The 24016-nt window shown below is 33.4% G+C and overlaps 1 protein-coding gene across 1 annotated transcript in view; it reads right to left on the bottom strand.

Moving 5' to 3' along the window:
* ANKRD12 (ankyrin repeat domain 12) overlaps window positions 1-24016 on the bottom strand; it is a 225126-nt gene that overhangs the window by 17983 nt on the left and 183127 nt on the right. The window contains exon 10 of the mRNA XM_044683126.1: window positions 6043-10787. Within this exon, the coding sequence (XP_044539061.1) occupies window positions 6043-10787 (4745 nt within the window). The remainder of the gene's footprint in view (window positions 1-6042; window positions 10788-24016) is intronic.

Genomic DNA, 24016 nt, shown 5'->3' with positions numbered 1-24016 from the left:
TCAAGTGACTTGCCCAGGGTCACACAGCTGGGAAGTGGCTGAGGCCGGGTTTGAACCTAGGACCTCCTGTCTCTAGGCCTGACTCTCACTCCACTGAGCTACCCAGCTGCCCCCAAGACATTTATTTTTAATGAATGGCTTTATTTTTCAAAGTCCAAGGAGAAGCTATTTAGGGGAGTGACTGGTTTGAAATATCTAATCGATTAAAGGTTGTAGGCATGCCTCCTGGGGCCTTGCTGACAAAAGACATAGGCAGTTTAAGATGCTTTGTTAGCTGGGGCTGAAGAGATCAGATTCCTTTCAGATGAGGAATCCTCTTTTCTATAGTTTCTAAACCTGATCAGATTATGTTCTTCTTTTTCTTTTCTGAGACCTCCTTTTATGCTTGCATAAGAATAAAATATAGCAGAGCAGACCTACATGGTTGCCAGAAGAGGGGGTATGGGAAGGGAATGGGAGGAATAAAGGTGTGTGTAAACTTGTGCTCATGAAGTTTCCTTTCCTATTTGTGATAACAGGATATGACATGTTAAGTACAGGAGAGATTTTTTAACCCCCTAGGCAAAATGATCCAGTATTCCAGCCTTTTGACTAGAAAAGAAATCCTTCCCCGCCAGCTTTGTGAGAGAGAGAGAGAGAGAGAGAGAGAGAGAGAGAGAGAGAGAGAGAGAGAGAGAGAGAGAGAGAAGAGAGAGAGAGATTCCCAACTGGATTGCTCTATGTATTTATGGGCATCCATTGTTAGGGTACCCCATCTTGATTGTCACACTTTGCTATAGAGATCCAGTGAAGAAAAGATCCAGACCTCCACTTGGATTATCCTATATGATAAAGGGATCTACTGGAGTAATTTTTTTCCAGGAGAATTTGGTTTTTCACCTGAGGGAGTAAGATAGACTTTTGATTGACTTTTAGTCCCAAAATCCTGTTGAGAGAGTCCCACATGCTTTGGGATTTCCCCACTTCATGTACTCTACCTTCTGACCAAACTGGAATGCACTTTCCCTTCCCATCTCTGTCAACTTAGAATACTTATCTTACTTTCAAAACTCAGCTCAGGGGGCACCTCCTATTTGACATCTTTTCTGATTCAATTGTTTCATGCTTCTTTCCTTCTCCAATTACTCTGCCTTTACTTAAAGGCATATTCACCTATCCCTCAAGATGGAAGTATATTCCTTAAACCAAAAGACTATCATTTTGTCTTTGTATTCCAACACTGCCTTCCCTTCTCTCAACAGGTGCTTTACAAATCTTTGTCAATTACAAAATTAGGTACTCCTAAAGATTCACATTTCATTACCATTAGGGATAGGACCCCTAAGATATATCTTACCAGGCCATTTGGAATTCTGGATACACATATTATACCTTATAATCATTCTGAATGTATAGCTTGACAATTCCTTGACACTGCAGCAGAGACACACACACACACACACATATATATGTGTATATATATATATATATTTATTATTATTACTTTTTTGGTCTCATCAGAAGAGTGCTTGGCAGATAAGCAGGAATTTAGTAAATATTTTCTGATTTGAATGTAATGTTGTCCTTTCAAGACAACAACTCTGTCATCCTTTTGAATATTACAAAATTGATGAAATGAAAAGTCATGTGATATATTTATGTTAATGGTTAGAGTGATTAGGCAGAGAAAGAATTAGAACTAGAACTAGATTCTAGTCCCAGGCTCAGCCACTTACTAGTCATATAACCTTGGATAGAGTTACTAAATTGTTCCGAGTCTCATGTTTCCTGATCTGTAAAATCTGCTTCCCTCATAAGATGTCTGGTTGTGAAGATCAAGTGAAATAATGTATGTGAAAATGCTTTGTAAACTACTATACAAATGATGTTACTGTAATTGTGTCTTAATTTTGAATATTGCATATGGCTCAACTATTTTTTCAAAGTTCTTTATTCTATAACTTTCTATGTCTCATCATTTTTCTTTCTTGAATTTTTATTCCCACCAATCTTTTTGTTCTTGATACTTCAGTTATATTCTATATTCTTTTCCATTCCAGGATTCTAAACATTGGTTGGAAAACTACAGATCTTGGAGACTGAGGCTAACTCAACTTATTCATATATTGATAAAACAACACACACACATATGTATTCAAGGATGAACAACTTCAGTCATCTTAACCTCAGGAATAGTTGCTATTTTCCCTTCAGGCATATCTCTATCTCTGTCTCCCTTCTTCCCTCTCTACCGTTCTCTTTCTCTCTCTCTCTCTCTCAAACACAAACACATATTGAAATGGTTAATGAGCTAAAAAGAAACATCAAGGGCATTAGAGGACCACTGAAACTTTGTGGGATGTGCCTTATGGCTAAAATTTGTCTAGGAAAGGTTTACCATACGAATAGAGAACAGATTAGGAAAAGGAGAGGTAGAATACTTGCATGTGGTATGTGCTATTATATATAGAGAAGATATATTTCTCCATGAATGTGAGAAAATTTAACCAAAATAATGATAAGGAATCATAGCAACACAAATACAAATCACGAAGAAAAAGAAGAGATGTCAAAAGATTCATACATACATTTATGTATATAAAATAGAGAACAACTGACTAATATTGATTGTAAAAAGATATAGATGAATGTAAGCAAGTTGGTCAGGGTTGGAGTTGAGGTGACACAACAGTGAAATCAATAGAAAAAGATGTAATACTGTGTTGGGAATTTCCTATCATCTTCTTATGGTATTCCATGAAAAGAGGAGAAAATGGATGAAACTTTTCCTTAGAATACATAAAGGCATTGTATCCAGCACAAAGGAGGAACTGGTCCTGCTGTACACTCTGCCCTATATTACATCTGGAGTATTGTTTGACTCTAAGTGCTGCAGTTGAGAGGACTCTGATTATCTAGAAATTATCTAGAGAAAAGCAATCAAGATGGGGAGAGATTTAAATCCATACCATAGAAGGATCTATTTAAGGAACTAGCATGGAGAATAAAAAAAATTTAGAATGGGGAGAGTATAATAGCTGTTTCTGAGTGGTTGAAGGGCTTCCATGCCAGTGAGAAAATCACAATTGTTTTGCTTAGCACTTGAGGGAAGAACTAAGAACATGAGTAGAAATGCAGAAACACAGATTTTGGTCTCACATAATGACAATTTTCCTCAAACAGAATTGTATGTCTTAGGAGAAAGTGATTTCTCTATCATAAGAGTTCTTCAATAAGAGGTTATATAACCATTTGCAAGGGATGATAGAAAGGTATACATATAATAATATACATTTTCAGGTATGTTAGATTAGATGACTTCTGAGAGTCCTTTCAATTTTGATATTCTATGATTTCTGAGATAGTTTCTTAGTTTTCTGATAATATAGGTTGTTTCCAGCAAGTCTAATAGTTATTATGAAATTTTCAGTATGAATTTAAAATAAACAAACAAAATATATTTCACATAGTAGATAGGTCAGTACCTATTTAACTAAACCAGATAATGAAAGGATGTTAATTATAAAAATAATTTAGTAATCACCAAGATATCCAATTTAAAAAAAACCCTAATACTTGGATTAAAAAAGAATTTCAATTATATAGCTTTAGAGGCAGAAAGATCAGTAAGGTCAAAAGACCTCAGGGTTTACTACTAGCTAGCTATGTTATTTTAGGCAAGTCACTAGTCATTCTGTGTTTCACTTTCTTCATATATAAAATGAAGAGATTAGATCTCAAATACCTGTCCAAGCTAAAATTTTATGATTCAACAAGAATCATCTTTAGAGGCACCTAGTAGTATAGGGGATAAAATGCTAGACTTGGTGCCTGGAAATTTCAGTTCAAATCCAGCCTCATGTAAGCCTCAGTTTCCTCATCTGTAAAATGGGGATAAATAGCACCTGTTGCTCATGGTTGTTGAGGAAAAAAATGAGTTAATTTTGGTAATTCTTTGCACACTTTAAAGTGTTACATATACACTAGCTATTATTAGATTACATTGTTTATTATACAAAAATTAACTTTGTTTTCCCATTTTGTATCTTGGTAGTCTAACAAAATGTTAGGTAGTAAAGACAAAACAAAATTGTGAAAGGAGCCTTAAGTTCCAGTCTTGTTTTTTACTACTTTGGGATCTACTTTCCTGTTTATAGGTGTATTCTAAAGTCTCTTCCAGCTGTAAAAGTCAGTACTTCTACAAATCATTTAATGTTTTTGGTTTAGTGTCTCTAGCAATTTTTGAGGTGGACCCATAAGTTAGATTCACACTGAAGTTACAATAAGTGCTCTTGCAGAAAAAAGAGTAAGCTAAAGTATTGGAGGGAGGGCAGGTATCAAAGATCTAAGCTGAGATGAAATTCAGGATCTCAGATCAAAAATAATTTCTGATAGCCTAGGGTCTAGAAAATCTAATTCAGAAAAAAGAGAAGAGCATACAGTATACCTCATGTTTTGTATATAAGTGAACTACCAAAATAACTTTAAAAAATATACATTATTTTTGGATATAATAGCACTGTAACATAAAAAAGCGGATAATGAATGACTCAAGTCAAACTTTTATCAGAATACTATTGTAATAAGTGTACTGAGTATATCTTGCTAAAAGTAGATTATTGGTTCTACAACTTCTTCCAAAGGGAAAATGGTATAAATGTGTGATGTAATAGCAATTTCATGTGTTTTTTTTTTTTTTTTGTAGATTTAGTTACAATGTATTAGTGATGTTACTGAGGAACGATGTTGCTCAGAGGGATCTTACCTCAAAATTAAGTGCTTTGAAAATCTGAAATCTCTATATAAATGCCAGCTATCGTTACTGCCAATCTAAATTATAAATCTCCCCAGGACCTACCAGCGTGCTGTATGTATGACAGACGTGTTTGTGTGTATGTATGTGAGATCTTCCTATTGTTTTAAAAAGGATGAGGGAAAATTGGAGGAACATCTAAATGGCTTCAGTTTCTAAAAGTTCAGTCCTAGGAAGCTTACTTTGAACAAGATTATTATGGTAATCAAAAGGCTAAATAAAAACCTCAAAATTATAGACAGGCTCTGATGAGAAAGATGGTACTGTTAACTAAATGGAAGACCATTTAAAATATATCAAATAAACAGCAGATGGCGCCACAGAGCAGCAATATTAAAATACTATTCAGGTCTGTTTTAGCATAGAGAATCTATGTGAAACTTTCATCTATAATTATTGATGTATTTACCTTTAAAACGTCCTTACACTTCCAACCTATAAGACTACATAATTATTTCAGGTAAAAATTTCTCTATTTAAAGAGAAGAGGACTCTAGAAATGAAGCAAAAAGAATTACTTTTTCGTTTTTGAGGATCTTCATAAAATTATTACTATTACTATTTCATTTGTTTCCCCTATGATTATATAAACGACAACAATCTCAACTTGCATTTAGAGTTTCCTAGGAAGCCTCAGGAATTTTAATTAATATCATAAAGATAGATTACTACAAGATAATACTTAAACCTTTTCTTCCTTCCTTATTTTTCTTTTTTATAGACCCCAGGAACAAGACTTCAAAATTACTTGTTTTCTCCAAAAGTTTGCATATATAATCTCCTGTGAATGAAACCAAATTTTCTTTCTTTCACAAAACCTTACTTTCTCTTTTAGAATCAAATTCTAAGGCAGAAAAGTGGTAACAACTAGGTAAGAGACTTGCCCAGAGTCACACAGCTAGGAAGTGCCTGAGACCAGATCTGAATCTAGGACCTCCCATCTCCAGGCCACTGAGATTCACTGAGCCACCTAGCTGCCCACTCAACTTTTCTTTTTTAAGCTTTCTATTTTGACTAATGCTGTTAGAAGCACCTGCAAAATTCAAGAGTGACTAGAAAAGTTGCATTTAACTTACTTAATTCTACCAGTGGTTCATTCACTCACAGTAAAAACCCATATTAGATATCTACAATCTAGAAGACACTCCTTAAGGAGAAATTTTTTTTTCTTTTATGAAATAGAAATCTGGACATATTTTTTTATTTTATCTAAGTATTACTTGATATATTCAAAGTAAATTGTATCAAGTAAAACTGTTACTTACAGTAGGAATACAAATCTTGCTTAAAGGGTTTCCATCCAGGAGGTATGATCCATTAAATGTCACATATTCATCATAATACTGAGGTGCTTGAGGAATAACACTACACAGTAATTTGCGTTTCTCTTCTATTTTTTTTCTTATGTGCAAGTATTCAAAATATGGATTTGCCCTTTCTGAACTGTATGGCTGAATCTCATCTAACTTCAGAGAATCTACAATAGCTGCCAGAGACTGTTGGGTTTTCTCTTTTGCTTGTAGTAAAGAGGGATTCACTTGCACAGGCTGTGGCACACGTGACATTTTCCTTTTCCGTGGATGGTGGACTTGTGCATCATCTTCCTCAGTTAACCTTATTCTTCCTCTAGGAGACGTAGATTCATTATCTTTTTCAGACAATGGCACACAAGTAATAGGGATTTGTTTACTCTGACTTGCCATTATGTTTGCTCTGTTTCTAGTTATCCTTTGAGGTATCTGGTGATAAGTTTTATCATCTTCAGCAGTTTCTTCTACCTCTACTTTAACTAACTGAGTACATTTATGTATTTCTGCTTGTCCAGATGGTTGTGTGTGACTTTCTGGATTTGATAAAGTGCTTTGTTGTGATTCCTCATCTTCTGTGGACAGAAACCCCTTTCTGCTTTCATTATTTTTTGAACCATCTTGCTCATTTAGGTTTTCTTTTGATATCCCAGCATTTATTTCACTGAGATCCAAACCAGATTTATTAGTTAAATTGATTACACCTAAACTCTCAAGTTTTTCTTTTTCATGTGAAAGAACCTGAGTGTCAGCCATGCTATCAACTTCATGATTGTGGGAGGTTTTGTAAGTAAGTTTGCTAAATGAATAAGGATGTGTATTTATTTGTGAGCAGGTATCATTTCCAAGAAAATCTTTTTCTGATGATACTATGGGCAAGGCATTAGTCCTTTCATAATTTGGTGATGTGTCCTGACTGGTCCTTTCAGCATACACTGTGACAAATGCATCTGTCTTTTGACCATCGGTTGGGAAGAAAGTATTTTCTAAGTCTTTTTTAAAATTATTATCCATGTCTAAAATAGGATTAGTTTGGATTTGAGTCTTCTGTTGTAAAGTTGACTCCTGATTATTAATATATGACAAAGACATATGTTTAGGAATACATTCAGCATCTGGGAATGACTGGACATGGAAAGAGCCAGGTGGCTGAGAAGGCATAAAAGATGCTGAATCTTGAGCACCTAAATTTCCTTGGATTTCAGTTTGGTGTTGAGGTAATAAATCAGAAGTATTCTGTTCTTTTAATAGTCTGCTGTCAGGATTACACAGTCCTTGGATGACTGGCTCTTGGTCAGATACTTTATAACTTGAACAATTAACATCATTTGTACTTAATAATTCCAGTCTTTCAACAGATATCTCCCAAGATTTATTTTGTTGAGTCATATTACTTAGATTGCATGGCTCTATGTGCATAGGGCTTTCTCTTACAGGGCTCATTTGAGCAGTACTTTTTGTAACATTGGTATCTGATGAACTCTGTTTACTGTTGAAAGATCTAACTGGAGAAGTAGCAAAACTGGAATGTAAGTTAGACACTTTTGAAAGGTCCTTTTCAGGCACATTACAAGAAGACACTTCATGTTTAGGGGAACTGCAAATATGACTTGGCACAGCTAATAAACTACTTTGATTATTTTCTTCTGATGTTGTTTGAAATTGTTTTGCATGTTCTGAAATGATAGGTGGAATGCTACATCTTCGAACTTCTACAATAGGTCTACACTCACTAATAATAAGTTTAACATCTTCTACAGAAGATGACCTGAGATGGGATGCTGGAAGCCTGTTTGCATATGGTAATTTAATCCGATCAGGTAATTCAGCTAGACTGTCCATCTCCCTTTCATGAAGGGCGGGAGATTTGGCAACTGGCAAAAATGGTGACTGTGAAAAGGACATTTGTGAATCAGAACCTTCCAATATAAAGTCAGAATCATATTCAACTACAGGCCTTGGAGTTGTCATTGTAGTATGGCAGGAATCTTCTGAGCTAGCAACTGAAATCATTGATACAGATCTAGAACTGAGACCTGTTTTCTCACTTTCTGATCGAGGAGATCTGCTTAAATTATTATCTACAATTGAAGATGATTTTCCAACATTTGTTATATTCTTTATGTCTACAGATTGAGATCTGTTACTTGTAGCATCTTTCAAATGTTTCTCCTTAGTGCAAACATCAGACAACTCTGAACTCTTTGACCTAATTAGTTCTTTATTTTTTGATTCTGCTAGCATATTTTTTGTTTTTTCTTTATCTTTTACTTTATTGAGTTCTAAACAGGAACGATTCCTCAACCTTTCCTTTTCTTTTTGTTTAATTTTTTCTTTATGTTTTTTATGCCACTGTTCTATTTCTAGGTCTTTAAGGCTTAGCATTCTTTCAAAACTTGTTTGCATTAAATCATCATTCACTAACCTCTTTTCTTTTGGTCTAGTATCTTTTGGAGTCAGTGATGATTTAGGTTTAGACTTATCTACTTCAGATTTGTGTTTGGGTAAATTATTTAATTGTGTTTTATCTCTGTGCTTATCTCGTTCTTTATATCTGTCTATATCTTTATCCTTTTTATCTTTTTCTTTTCCATCAGGAGTTTTCAAAGGCTCATCTTTTGCTTTTTCTTTAAGGGATGAAAGTTTTTCATGCAATGTTTTACTACCTTCTGTGGAAGTTGACCGTCTCTCTTCCTGTACATGCTTAGATGAAGCTAAACTTTCTTTATCTTTACATTTTTCTCTTTTCTCAACCTCCCTTTCTTTTTCTTTTGTCTTGCCTTTTTCTAGTTTAATATATTCACTATCTTTATCTGATAGCTTACCTTTTTTCTCTATGAAGTGTTTTTCTTTGCTTTCACCTAGATGCCTCTCTTTTTCAGTTTTTTCTTTGTCATGTTTTTTATCCATTTTATCTCTACTTTTTTCTCTGTCATCAGCTTTTTTAACAGTAGTAATATTTTTTATCTTCTCACTTTCTTTATGATATTTTTCTGCCTGTTGGGAATTTATTCTGTCTTTTTCTTTTGTTTTTTCTATGCATTCATTCAAATCTAATTTGTCTTTCTCTGGCTTATGATCATGTTTCATCTTCTTTTCTTTTTCAGTATTTTTTCTGTCATTCTTTTCCAAGTCTTTTTCTTTAATCTGAAGACGTTTCTCAGGTCTGTCCTTATTTTCTTTCATATTCTTTTCTTGTTTGTCAATTTCTGTCTCTTTTTCGGTCAAATGCAACCCCACTGATTCTTCTTTAACACTTATACTCAAAGGAAGTAATTCTGTTTCCTTATCTATTAGTATACTCTCCCTTTCTTCTTTTAAATCTTTGATTTTTTCATCCTTAAAGGACTTCTCATTTTCTTTTTTCCCCTTTTCTCGTTCTTCTCTAAAGCTTCGTTCTTTTGGTATGTGCTTTTCCTTGCTTGATTTGTCATCTTTTGTGTTTTTTTCCAACTTTGATTTTTTTTCAGATGGCAAGAATTCATGTTCCACTTTTAAAAAGATATCTTCAGTTTCATCACTTTTAAAAAAATTCTCTTTCCAAAATTCTCTATCAAATTCCACACTTCTCTGAACTGCTTTATTACCATCTTTATTTTTGTATTTTTCTTTTTCAACATCTGGCTCTTTTTTGTGCTTTTCCTTTTCTCTGTCTTTATGTTTCAATTTATGTTTTTTTAATGTCTTGCCTTCTTTATCAGTCTTTTTCAGTGTATAGTCTGAATTATCAAAAGTTAGAGTATGATCTTCATCTTTAATTTTTGGAATAGATTTCTCACCAAATTCTAAGTGGAAATCTTTCTGATGGTGTTTACTTTTTTCTTTATGTTTGCAATATTTTCCACTAGAATTTTCTAAGAGGAATTCTGAATCTGTATTATTTTCATGTCTAATGAGGTCAGATTGTAAAGACATTTCAGAACTACCTGGGGATAAGCATGTTTTGGTATTTTCTTGTTTTAGTAGTGTTGATTGCTTTTCACTTAGTCCACAGAGATGTTTAGGAGATTTGCTAGTTGTCATATGAAATAAATGTAATGAAGCATCATCTTTTGGGGTAAAAGACTTTCTAAAATTTTCTTCCTCTCTAGTTTTGTCTAGAGAATCTAATCCAGGATTACCTACCAAATTTGTTACTCTAGAATTTTCTTTCCCTTCTTTTTCTTGCTTCAACTCTTGATTTTCTTTATTTTTGTTCTGATTTTTTAACTTTCTTTTAACCTTCCCTTTCTGTTTATGCTCATTTGAAACTAAATATTCCTTTTTGGATCTTAAATCAGAAGTTGAAGTTTCAGGGACAGAACATGGAGTAGAAATGACTTTTTTGTCCTGAAGAATCTCTTCATCTGAGCTTTCAGAACTTGAATAAAGAACTCTAGATGGTTTCTGTTTTTTACTTTTAAATGGTTTGGGATAGACTTTTTCCTGTTTCACAAATAAATTATTCTTTTCTATTTCAGGTTCATTTTCTTTTCGTAGTTCTTTCCTAAGAATGTGTCTGTCATCAATCATTTTATTTATTTCTTCTTCATCATCATCTTTGAACTCATATTCATCAAGAGCAGATGGAAGAGAGGTTTTATTAGGTATTAACTGTTTACTTTCATTGACTAGTGAGTCTTTCTCTGCTTCAGAATCAATATTTTCATCAACACTAGAAGGATTTACAGATGGAGCCTCTTCAGAATCTAAAGTAAGAAAAAAAAATCTGTCAGTCACCAAATGCTAATTTTCAGAAAAATCAGGATGACAGAAAAATACATAGTATGTAAATAATAAATTTCAAAATAATTGAATAAAAAAGCAATTGAGGAATTATAAAAACAGCAGTGCAATGAAGCTTTGGTATCTTCTGGGTTCATGTTATGGAATTGTCTAGTAGGAATTCTTTTAAAGTCCCTTGATGATTGTTTATAATAAAGAGCACATGTATTATCATAAAGAAATTGATAAAAGTTTTAAAATACTTATGTAGAAATTATACTTAAAACTATGAGTCTTTCAAAGTCCAATAACTTAAAAGATAGAAGACATTTTTGATTAGAAAAATAAATATCAATTTACTAAAATGAATAAAATTATAAAAATTAAATTCAATAAAATGAAAAGAAATTTAACTCAAAGGTTTTATTAGCAAATTAGCAAAATAAAATCCATCTACCCATGTGTGTTTTGAGATACATACTTTGTTCTTCAATTCCCCAACTTTTAGTTCATGTACATGTAACAATAAATCTATTTCTGGGGACTCAAATACTTCAAAGGCCTGTGATTTTATCACAGATTTTATTTATCACAATTTATAGATGAGACAACTGTGCTCAGAGAGTTTAGTCCTTTGGATCCAAATAAGAGAAAAATAAGGAGCTTTTGGGAGCCTGTCTAGGTCTAAGAAATACTTTCAGGAGAAGCTATAATCCTAGGATGTAGAAAATTCCAAAACCTGCACTTCAGTGGCACAACTTTTAAGAACCCTGGTTCATTTCTCAGCCAAAATTAGGTCTCATAGTAGTACTTTTAGGATTACTATAAACCATTTAGCTAAATTCTTTACTATGTCAAAGAATATAAAAATTAAGTTATGTGAAATTGCAAAAATGCACATATCTGTATAAACATACTCTATGACTTCTTAGGCCAAAAGACTTTTCTCTTGGCTACCATTCTCCCACACGTATTGTCTCTATTAGAATATAATCTCCTTATGGGTTGGGATAGCACAGTACTTAATATGTCATAGGTTTTTACATTTATTCGTTCACATACATGCATACTTAGATGCACAAATGCAAGAATAAACATCTCAGTTCATAAGGAACTTTTTTTAAACCAATTTTTTTGGCTTTGCCAATGAGGAGATATTTAGGGGGAAAATACCATTGTTCTATATTAGGGTACTAATGTTACAGAGACTCTACCACATCTCCAACTTGTCATAAATTTAGAGTGGAGGCTTCAAATGGATGACAGGTAGAAGGTATAAAAGGAGATATTAGGCAAAATAATGTTCTGAATCCCTAGTTTAAAAGGGCAGGGGTATTCTAGCACTTCTTCTAAAATTAGGAATCTTACTATCATTCCTCTACTTTTTCTTCCTTTCTTTTTAAAATGTAAATTTAATTGATATCTTTTGTTTTTATATTACAAGTAATTTCTGGTTATGGCTCCATTCCCCATTTCCCCAATGAATCCTCTTCCTTCATAACAAAGAAAACAGTTAAAAACAGTGACTATGTTTGATATACAGTATATGTAAATATTCTCTCTTTGTATTATGCTTCACTACTAGGATCTTTTTTCCCAGCTGGCCATCTTGTTGCTATGCCAACTTCCAGACTCTCTTTTTTGGTCCAAGGCAATATAGGAAGAATCCCAACCTGGGTTACCTGAAGGAAATCTTTAAAAAAATGCTCTACACAATTTTCCCTACCCCTCAACCTCCACAATACTCTTCCTTTTCAGATCACCTGTTGTGTCTGGCTGGAATTGACTCTAAACTTGGGACAGTGGCTGTAATTTTTTTTTCACATTTTTAAACCCTTAACTTCTTCTATGTATTGGCTCCTAGGTGGAAGAGTGGTAAGGGTGGGCAATGGGGGGGTCAAGTGACTTGCCCAGGGTCACACAACTGGGAAGTGTCTGAGGCCAGATTTGAACCTAGGACCTCCCATCTCTAGGCCAGGCTGTCAATCCACTGAGCTATCCAGCTGCCCCTAGTGGCTGTAATTTTTAAAGGTCCTTCCCTCCTTGCCCCCTCCTCTTTTTTTTGTTAAGTAGAAATAGATGGTTTAGGATCTGTATTACAGATCTCATAAAATTATCTTTCTGTCTAAGTACACTCCTTTCCCTAACTTCCTTCTTTTTGTTGAGGATAATATTATCCTTCCAGGTTCTCTTTTTTTAATCCTTGATTCCTTATTCACCTAAATCTTCTGTCTTCAAAATTAGTAAAGATCTTAATTGTCAAATCTGATGGTCTTTTCTCAGTCTTTATCCTTTAGCGACCCCCCTTGCAGCATCTGACATTATTTACCATCCTCTTTTCCTGGACATTTACTTTCTTCCATTTCTTTTTAAACCCGTATCTACTCTCTTAGAATCAATACTAAATATTGGTTCAAAGGCAAATCACTACTGTTTAGAAAAATGTAAACCAAAACAATTCTGAGATATCACTTCACAACCACCAGCTTGGTTAAAATTGCAAAAGGGAAAAGTGACAAATGTTGGAGGGGGATGTCAAAAAACAGGGACACTAATGTAGCATTGTTGGTGGAGCTGTAAACTGATCCAACCATTTTGGAGAGCAATTTGGAATTACACCCAGAGAGAGTTATAAAAACTGTGTACACTCTTAGACTCAGCAATGGGTCTAATTGCTGAGTCTGTTTCCCAAGGAGATTAGGGAAAGAGCAAAAGAACCTATATGTCCCATTTATCTTTGTGATGATAAAGAATTGGAAATTGAGGGGATGCCAACCGACTGGGCAATAGCTAAATAAATTGTGGTATGTGATTATGATAGAATAAGACTGTGCCATAAGAAAAGATGAACAAACTGATTTTTCAAAAGTCTGGAAAAAACTATATAAGATAATAAACAGTCAGGAGGCTCAGGCCCAGAGACAGTAGGTCCTGGTTTTAAATTTGTCGTCAGATACTTCCCAGCTGTGTGACCCTGGGCAAGTCATTTAACTCCCATTGCCTAGCCCTTACCCAATACTGATTCTAAGACAGAAGGTAAGGGTTTAAAAAAAAAAAGATAATAAACAGTCAAATGAGTAGATCTCGAAGAACATTATACATAACCACAGAACTAATCCTGGGAGAATCAACTAAGAAGTTACCTCCAGAAAGTGAACTTAAAATGGGAAAGACAATTTCTATGAACATGTTGGCTTCCATGACAGTATCCTATGTGATGTGGGGAGAGCAGGGAAGGGTTGGGACATTAGTGGATGAGATCTATTATGAAATAAAGAAAAGTAAGTTAAATATATAGGAAATCTGTGATTTCATTTGTATAATATTTTCTTTTTCTTTATATACGGAAATGCTTGTTTTGTTTGAATTTGTAAACATTTGTAATAAAATAAATTAAAAATTAAAAAAAACAAACTACATGCGATAACAAAGGAAACCAATTATATTGATATCTAGCTATAAAAAAAGGATTTAGTCAGCATAGCCCAGGGATGCACTCCTTTTATTGCAGGGTTCTTTTTTTTTTTTTGAGTTTTTTTTTTTAATATTTTCCCATAGTCACATTTCATGTTCTTTCCCTCTCCCTCAAACTCCTCTACTCCACCTTAGCCAACTCCACTGGGTTTTACATGTATAACTGATCAAGACCTAATTCCATATTATTGATAGTTGGACTAGAGTTATCGTTTAGTGTCTACATCTCCAATAATATCCCCATCAGCCCATGTGTTCAAGCAATTGTTTTTCTTCTGTATTTCTCCTCCCACAGTTCTTCCTCTGAATGTGGCTAGTTTTCTTTCTCATAAGTCCCTTAGCTTTGCTCTGGATCCTTGCATTATTGCAGGGTTCTTAATCTTATTTGTGTAGCAGACCTCTTTGGACTGGTAAAATTTATGGGCCTCTCCTCAGAATAATGTTTTTAAAAGACAAGATTACAAAGTAAACAACTTAGTGAAATGTATATATACATGTACATATATATGTGTGTATATGCACACACATACACACTCGTGTGTATAAAACAAGTTGATGGACCTCTGGTACCCTGATCAAAAACTGCATATTCCTGTGAAATATCTTTTTAGCCTTTGAGAAGCATGAAAACCAAGTACTGATATAAAATGAACATAGAGACAGTTCTTAGAATTGCTTTATGACAAAGTATCAAATCAATATTTTAAAAAATAGTGAATATTTAATCACATCACTCACCAAAAATTATGAATATTTTTGGTGAAAACAAAAAGGTTTTGTACCATTGATATTACTAACAAAATATTTCATCTTTATCTCATTCCTTTTTAATTTCAAATTTTGTTTTATAATGTTCATAATTATTAGCATAATTATGTAATTTACAAATAAGTCAATATACATATATTGGGTTAATTCTTAAATTTTTTTTGCTGATGGTGTCCTGGTTGATGCATTGAAGACCAGAGCCTTAGGACTCTGAATATAAAGACAGTAAAGAAAGACCTTTAAAAGACTTACAACCTGTATGGTATAGAATTAAGAATGGAGAGGGAAGGGGCAGCTGGGTGGCTTAGTGGCTGAAGAGTCAGGTCTAGAGTGTTAAAGAAATATGTGGGTATAGAGAGATTATAGATGGTGATGATGTGTATCTGTCTATGATCTCCTCAGCTGCAGTTGGTTGGAGGAACCCCTACTCCTATCACCCTGGCTGCCACTGTAAGTGATCCCCTTCTCTCTAACAGGTTTGGTTGATATCCTGTTAGAAATTCCTTTAATAGCTGCCCAAGTAAGGACCCTTGAGAGGTTAGATAGATGGGTAACCTTTCCAGTCCCAACCTGGGGTTGGATAGATTGGTATTGGGCTATTGATCAGCCTTGGATAATGTTCAGGATCTGACTATGTTTGACTCCCTTCCCAAGGGCCGTGATAGAAAGATCATTCAGGAAGGTATTGAACACTCTTTTATCTATAAATAGGGAAAGGATAACAAGGTCAAGGATTGGGGATTGGAAACCCTATTGATCTATTATCTATTAGACTAATTAACAATCAGGACTGGAGGCTACTGATCTGGTGAAGGCTTGAGATTTTACCTCTCCCTCTATTTCTGGCCAGACCTGGCCACAGCCAAGCCAGAGAACAGGGAAGGCTTTTGCTGCAGCTGTATTGATGGTCTTTATTCTCTCAGCTCTCTCAACAATAGTGTTGATGATTCACTAGCTCTCACAGCCCAGCCAGGAAATAGATTCAGGCTTATTCTTACCCTTTTCTTCTTCAACCTCCTGGCCATCCTTCAACCACCCTTCAGTCAGCCACCCACTGCCCAGATTGAACCACAGAGGTTTTTGCAGAAATCTGAGATCTCCAGTTCTCGGCCTCTGAGTCCAGAGACCTCCTTCAATGTAGCTGTGAGGGTGGGGTTATATATAATCTTATTATATATAATATAGGTTATATATAATATAGTTATATATAATATAGGGTGGGGCTAACTGATGTTTGCCCCTGGCTCACGGCACCTGGGAACATTCTGAGTCTCTCAACTGCCATCCCTGTCAGTCAAGGTGGCATCCATCTCTTCCCAGATTATTGAATATAACAAGAGACAGGAGTTCCTGGGTTCAAATCTAGCTCAGACACTATTTAGCTGTGTAACTCTGGGCTTAAAACCCCTTTGTCAGTCCTTACTGCTCTTCTGCCTTGGAACTAATACCTAGTATTGATTCTAAGATGGAAGGGTAAGGATTTAAAAAAAAATGAAGAGGGAATACCTTATCAGCACTAGTGAAGAGCTAGGTATGCTAATTTTATATTACTGAGTTATATTGTTACCTAATCTCTTCCACTGATAAACCATTTGACTTCTTTGCCAGTACCAAACTGTTTTTGATAGTTATTTGTAATGGGGATAATCTGAGGAAAGGTGTGTGGGATAAGGGAGTTTGAAAGGAGGTTGTCAGAGACTTGCTAAGTGGATAATCTAGGTTACAGGTAGACTGGGATTAAGGAGATTCAGGATATAATAGGGCTGAAGTCAGGAGTATAACACAGAAGGGAAACAGAGATCTTCAGGGAGAGGAGAAATTAAACTAAACAGACAAAACAGCAGGCTTTACAGACTGGGACTTAGACTCAAACACAGGCTGAGAGAAATAGACTAAACTGAAATTAACAAAGTGGGTTTAGTTAATTTCACAGGAAAGGACTTGTTTTGAAGTTACACCTTCCTTCAAGATGGATACCCCGGCTTCCCTTCAAGCCCAGAGTATGTTGGTTCTTTCCCTCTTCTTCCCTCTCTTAATAACTAACAGACAAATTATACTAATAGGTCTGTTGAAACACAAAAGGGTTTATTATCTTTAAAGGATGATTTGTCAGGAAAGTGGATTGAGGAAAGCCCTAACAGTTGTCTTAGGAACTTCAGGTGGGGAAGGGAGGCAGAGATGAAGGACCAGCCTTTAACTCAGCTTACAAAATGCTCTTGATATCTAAAGGGAATAAATGATGACTGACTAGTTTCTTTATATCTAATACTGTCAAATAACAATGAACCTTTCACAGATTTGAACTCCTCTCTAATTACTCTCCTTATTAACTCCACAAACATATAAGGTAAAGGAGGGAAGGTAGGAAATAATATTGGGAAGGAAATAATATTGGGAAGGAAGATATAAAGGGTTTATCCAAAATAACAGTTTCTTAAATAAATATTTCAAAGCTAGGCTAAATTTCAATACTACAGATAGGTAAGGAAGCAGCTTGGCTGGTTAGACAACCTCCCTCCACGGGAGACCCTAACCAACTGTCTCTCCCTCAAGATTCCAAACCCCTAACTGCTTTAGAACTCAGCCAAAGCTTGAAAAAACTATATGACCCCCTCTCTCTATACAAAAATTGCTTTGAAACAGAGTTAAAAATCTGGTACTGCTAAGTTGCCTTCTTTCAAATTATTCTTCATTGATTCCCTTGATATTCTTGACCAAATATTCTTCCAAACTAATTTTCTTATTTTTTTAGTTCTATAAAATAATTTTTTGGTAGTTTGATTGATATGGAACTGAATAAGTAAATTAATTTAAGTAAAAATGTCATTTTTATATCATAAAATTGGTCTTCTATGAATAATTAATATTTCTCCAATTATTTAGAACTGTCTTTGTGTGAAAAGTGTTTTGTAATTGTTCGTTTAGTTCCTGGTTTGTCTTGGCAGGTAGATTTCTAAGTATTTTATAGTGTCTGCAGTTAATTTTAAATGGAATTTCACTTTCTACCTCTTCTTGTTGGGTTTTGTTGGTAATATATAGAAATAATGTTAATTTATGTGGGTTATATCCTGGTACTCTATTAAAGTTCAATGAATTAAATCAATTTGGTGAAATACAGTGGAATTTTAAAAATAATCATTATTAACAAGTGAATCTTAAGATTCTCAAGACTAAACTTTTCAATGGTGATCAAAAATGCTGATATTTGGCTGCTCAAGAACAGAGGGGTCAAACATGGTCCTCAACACTCCCAGATGCAGCCTGAACCAGATTAAAATATATTGAGAAATAGATAAAAAAATAAAAATACAATAAGACATAGATAATATTAAACATTTAAGAGTTGTCAAAATTTGGCCTTCAGGGATCCTAATTGTATGGATTAGTGGCTCTGTTTCTATTTGAATTTAATACCACTATTCAAAAACACACTATAAATAAGTCTACATATACATAAATACATGTGAACACACAGTATTTTTCTTGTGTTTTTGATGTTTCCTTTGTCTCAAAAGCTACTTTAAGAAATTCTATGATAATGTCTTCTGCTTACAATTAACACATTGACATCAGACACCAAATTTGTCCTACCAACATATCTAGTATATTTTTGTCTGATAAAAGAAAATGCAACTAACACTCAATTAATTTTGAGATTGTTTCGAATTTTGATGCAACAACATTTAGATGACTACCACATTCAAGAAACTATCCTATGTAACTGGGATACAAACATAAGATTCCAGTTTAGGGCTGCTCAAATGATTCATTATTTTTCTTCCTAGGTTCCATTTTGGGGTTCATAAAAAAAAACCCAAACTATTTATAAATGCTCATAAGAAAAATAAAATGAGATAAAATTGAAACTTTTTTCTTGAGGTAAGGTTTTGATGAAGGAAGAATTTGAAACTACCTTTTAAAATAAGGGTTATGATTTAATTTCAGTGATTTATGTTATCCTTATTCTCCATTACTATAAGTTTTCTTAAACAGCTTTTTAAAAAAGTAACTTAAATGTAAATCAGAATTCCAAATATCTTTAAATGTCATACATAAAAACCTACATAAAAGATACCATGGATGAATATGTGTGTGATGGAAAAGTAGCTAAAAAAGATTACTTGTATATTAAAGGTAGGAATTTAATTTTGTTTTTTTTTGACAGCAATGAAAACCTAAACAAACCTCTTTTACTTTTGAATCTCATCTAATCATTTTTGTAAAATTCAGGCAGAATATATTAACCAAATGGAAATTAAAATGTATGAAAGGAAATTATTTTCAAGTCTTGATAATATGTAACATAATGGATATATTAACATTTTGTGAGAATGATGCTTCAATATGCTGCATTTATGTGTGTGTGATGTGGTATAAATATATTTTGAAGTTTTAATATTTAGCAGGCTAAATTAATTTAGGTCAACATCTTTTTTAAGAAGTTTAGAACATGGTTCCATAATTTTTTCAACTGAATTCACTTTTCAGTTTTTTTTTTAAAACAAGATTTGAAGGAGAATCTATAAATGCCCAATTTGTCCAATGTGACACAAAATTTCTTTGGTAAATCAAGTGAAAAGAGCCCAAGTGGCAAAATGTAATTCCTCTTGCAATAATTCATTCTTGCTTTGCTGATGAATGAGGTATACCAAATTATTAAGTCAAAGAAATGGAAAGGTATGTAGATTCCCTTGTGGCTAAAATTTTTGACATCATACACCATTAAAAAAAAAAAGAGAGAAATTACGAACACTAGTTACTGCCTAAAGCCAATGAAACCTCTATTTTATTAATGATTATCAGGCAGAATTGGTGATACCTTCCACTAAAAAGACCACTTCTATGAATCTTACTAACTAACATGATCTAATTACCATGTATCTATGAATACAGAGTAACTGTGGGTAAGAATTTACATGAATAAGGCAGTAAGTGGGATGCAAAGTAGTAAGATATTACTTTCATTTAACCTATATGTGTGAATTATTATTATTTAATTGGAGAGTCATTTATTTACAGGGAGTGAGGTGAGTGAGAAGTGAAGAAAAAAGAATGTGAGGGAACAGAATAAGTTAAATAGCAAAATAAATCCTGTTTTTAATAAAAAGCACCTCCCATTTAGGCATACTATGCATCAATGAGCTGGATTTTGTGTATTAGCTAGAAGATGTGCTTGTGCTTCTGCACAAATTTCAGAGAAGTGCATAAGTATATGATGCTTATTTGGATCAAAGTTACTTAATAATGTTAAGTTCATACTAATTTTATTAATCAAAAGAATAGCTTCGAATGTTATATTTCTTAAATTCTCTTATTAGCAGAAAACTGAAGTTCTCAAAGTTTGCTTATATCTCACAGTGACTCTCTAAAGATGTAGCATTTGAAGTCTATCTGTGACATGAATGATGTGAAGTAACACTAAAGGAGGATAATGCTCTTAGACTTTAATATATTCAAAAGCTAGCAGCATTAAAACTAACATTTAGTGTCTAATTAACATAATCTATATTTAGAACAGATCAAGTCAGTTCTAGAACGGCCTCAAATAAATTAAATAATGAAACGGTGTACTTCCACCACTTTTAAAAACAAAGCAAAATATCTTACACCTTACCTTCTTTCTTACTATCAGTTCTAAGACAGAAAAGCATAAGCCCAAGTAATCAAGGTTAAGTGATTTGCCTAGGATCACACAGTTAAGAAATATCTGAGGTCACATTTGAACTAGATCTTCCCAAATCTAGACCTGGTACTCTATCCACTTTCACACTCTTAAAAAAAACCTCTAATACTTTTGTGTGATATATTTACTGATCTTTTTGCTTAATTTCTTGAGGATTTTTGATTAACCAAAAATTAAGGTAGAATATATTAATCAATTAAAAATGAACACTATCCAAATCACAGACTTCAAATGCTACATCTTTAGAGAGTCACTATGAGATATAAGCAAACTTTGTGAACTTCAGTTTTATGCTAATAAGAGAATTCATCAACATAATTGATGAATATATAAAAGTCAAAGTCAGGGAAGAATAAACACTGTTTTGGAAAAAGTTTTTCTAAACTAAAAATACATAATTTAAATAACATTTCTCTTTAATGAAAAGATAGTTTCAACAATATTTTCTTATATATGAAGAGAATACTTTTTACCTCAAAGACTTTAATAATAACTGTAGAATTTTGAAAGTGTCACAGGTGACTAAAATAAGGCATGAATTAATTTATAAGTCATAAATTAATTCTAAAGTCTAAAAATCATCTTGAATTATAATACTTTATTCTCTGAAGCATTTTACATGTATATAAGTACACATACATATATATTTATAATTTCATCTTAGAATGTTAACAAGTTCGTGAGATAAGGTGAGCCAGGATTATTATTATTATTATTCCTAATTTACAAATAACAAAACAGGCAGAAAAATTACTAGCTCAAAGTCAAGCTATAAATTAATGACAATCAAATATCCTTGACATTTTAGTGGGATTCCTATGAGATTTTTATCAATGATTTGGTAGTGAAGAAGATAGGAAGAGAATTTATATTTCCTGGATAGATTCTAGACTAGAGACAAAGACTGGAAAAAGAGCTTTAACAGAGCTGGAAAATAAAAAGGTAGTAGAAATCAATGATCTTGTGATTCCTTTTACTGAAAATGTTCAATTACCAGATTACTAAACATCTTATTCTTTTTCCACTGAAAAGAAAAAATTCTGCTATACCATTAGTCAGTGGTATGACCAATTTCCCCCCATTTCCTCAATTCCTGTTTAGTAGTACCATTTTGAAGTTTGCCACAAGTCTAGCTCAAATTTCTTCATAATTTGTTAAATTCTATAATTTCTCTTTAACTTTTTGTTATACTTGTCCAAGTCTGAGAGAGGAACAGCAAAGATTTCTATCACTAATGTATTAATAGCATTTTAATATTTTAAAGGAAAACTATAACAGAAAATTTCTTACAAAACACAACTTCAGAGCAGTAGACAAAATGAGAATTTTGCTTTGCTTATTCAATGTCACTCTTTCATGTTATTTGATTGCTCATAAATTTACATTCAAAGTTGAGTCACTCTAACCATTTGCTTCTCTAGTAATTTTTTGTTACTTTCTCTTTTAAGTCAGTACTTTGTTCCAATGATTAGTTTTGCTTAATCTACTTTGATACAATCCTATTTCTATAGGCTCTCTTCCCCCTAACATTAACTGAATTTCAAAAATACATAAATATACTTAATATGTGACAAATCTTTAGTATGAAAATATGCTTCATTTTACTTATTTTCCTCAAATTTATCTGCTCCTTCTTTATCTTGGAAAAAAAACCATATCTCAATACTGAGTCTATCAATATATTTTAAGCGATGTTTCGACAGACAGATAAAAATGATGCTTTTAATGATCTCCTATTACCGGAAGCCTCTTCTTCCATAATACTTCTTCAGTATCTCTAGTTGAAAGGATTCTCTCCTTTCCTCAAATTTCCCCAGTCTACTTTTCTGTTCTTTTTGTCTCCATCATATCTTATCTTGTGTCATACTTACTAATGGTCATGCCATTCTAGGTTGACTTACATCAAATCATTATTGAATGTGTTTTATGGTCTGCCTTTTAACTAGTTCTAAATCCATCTAGTTATACCATCACTTAGTACATATTTCTCCATCTTTATCACAAAAATAGCATGAAAAAAATCATGTGTTTTGCTAAAATTGGGCAAATTGCTGGGTTATCGTGGTGCATGACTATACACTCTACTATTGGGTTTGGATATACTGTGTTTGGGAGCTCTGAGCTGCTGTAAACCCATCAGGTGTCAGTGCCACGTCTGGTACCAATAAAAGGATTACCAGAGAAAAAGGGGTCCAAGGTTGCTTAAGTTGGGGTGAACTGGCCCAGGTCAGAAATAGAATCATTCAAAGCTTCTGTGCTAATAAGTAGTAGGATCAGGCCAGGGAGCACTTCCAATATGTATGAGAGAGAGACTGTTAGCTCATTTGAGCCTTTGCTTTTTGACTATTCCCATTTTACAGAGGAGTGATCTGAAATTGGCAGAGTTTAATTGATTTGCCCAAGGTCACATGACTAGAATCTGAAGTGGTATTTGAACTCATGTCCTCCTGAAATCAAGTACATTTTGTCACCTAGTGGCCTTGAAGAGAGCATCTGGCCAGAAAAAGTACCCTTAAATTTGGAAATCTCAAAAATACTGACTTTCTGACATATAATTTCCTTTTTCTCTCTTTATGCTTTATATGTTATATATTACACAAAGATCCTAGCAAACCTTTGTACTCTTACATTATCAACATAACATTACAGTGGTTTAAAAAATCATTTTTCTTGAGTTTTTTCTTATGGTGAGAAATGAGGAAATGTTTATAACTATATTTTAAGATTTAAAAGATTTCATTTCCAACAAGCATGTTTTAAGGAGTAAAGCTTACCTGACAAACATAGGATCTTGGTTCTTTTCCCTAGTGGAAAATAATCTTTCTTCTAATTCTGCATAGTATTTTTTATCTTTTATGTTCTTTTTTAAGATTGTTCTGTACCACAGTTTTCACATAATTGCAAAATGCTGCATATATGTGTACATCACATTCTCCCTGACTAGACTGTGAGCACCACAAAGGAAGGGAAAATCCTAATTTTCTATCTCCTCAAAAACAGTGCTTTGCACAGAGTAGTAACTTGGTAGATGGCTTTTGAGTGGCTGAATTAATACTCTGATTATTTAGGAAAAGGATATCAGAGGCTGACACAAAATATCCAAGCAAATTTTTAAAAATTATTAATTTAATAAAAGTTATATGGCTTTCAAAAGCATTTTAAAAATTAAATAATTTTTTAAAAATTATGAGCAGCTTGCATAAGGCCAAATTTGGGAAGGGGACACATCAGTTATAGAATTTCAGAATTAGAACCTCACACATAACTTACTCCAAACCATACAAGTTT

Source organism: Gracilinanus agilis, chromosome 1, assembly GCF_016433145.1.
Source record: "Gracilinanus agilis isolate LMUSP501 chromosome 1, AgileGrace, whole genome shotgun sequence".
Lineage (NCBI taxonomy): Eukaryota > Metazoa > Chordata > Mammalia > Didelphimorphia > Didelphidae > Gracilinanus > Gracilinanus agilis.
The sequence above is the reverse complement of the archived record's forward strand: the minus strand, read 5'-3'. Positions and strand labels throughout refer to the sequence as shown.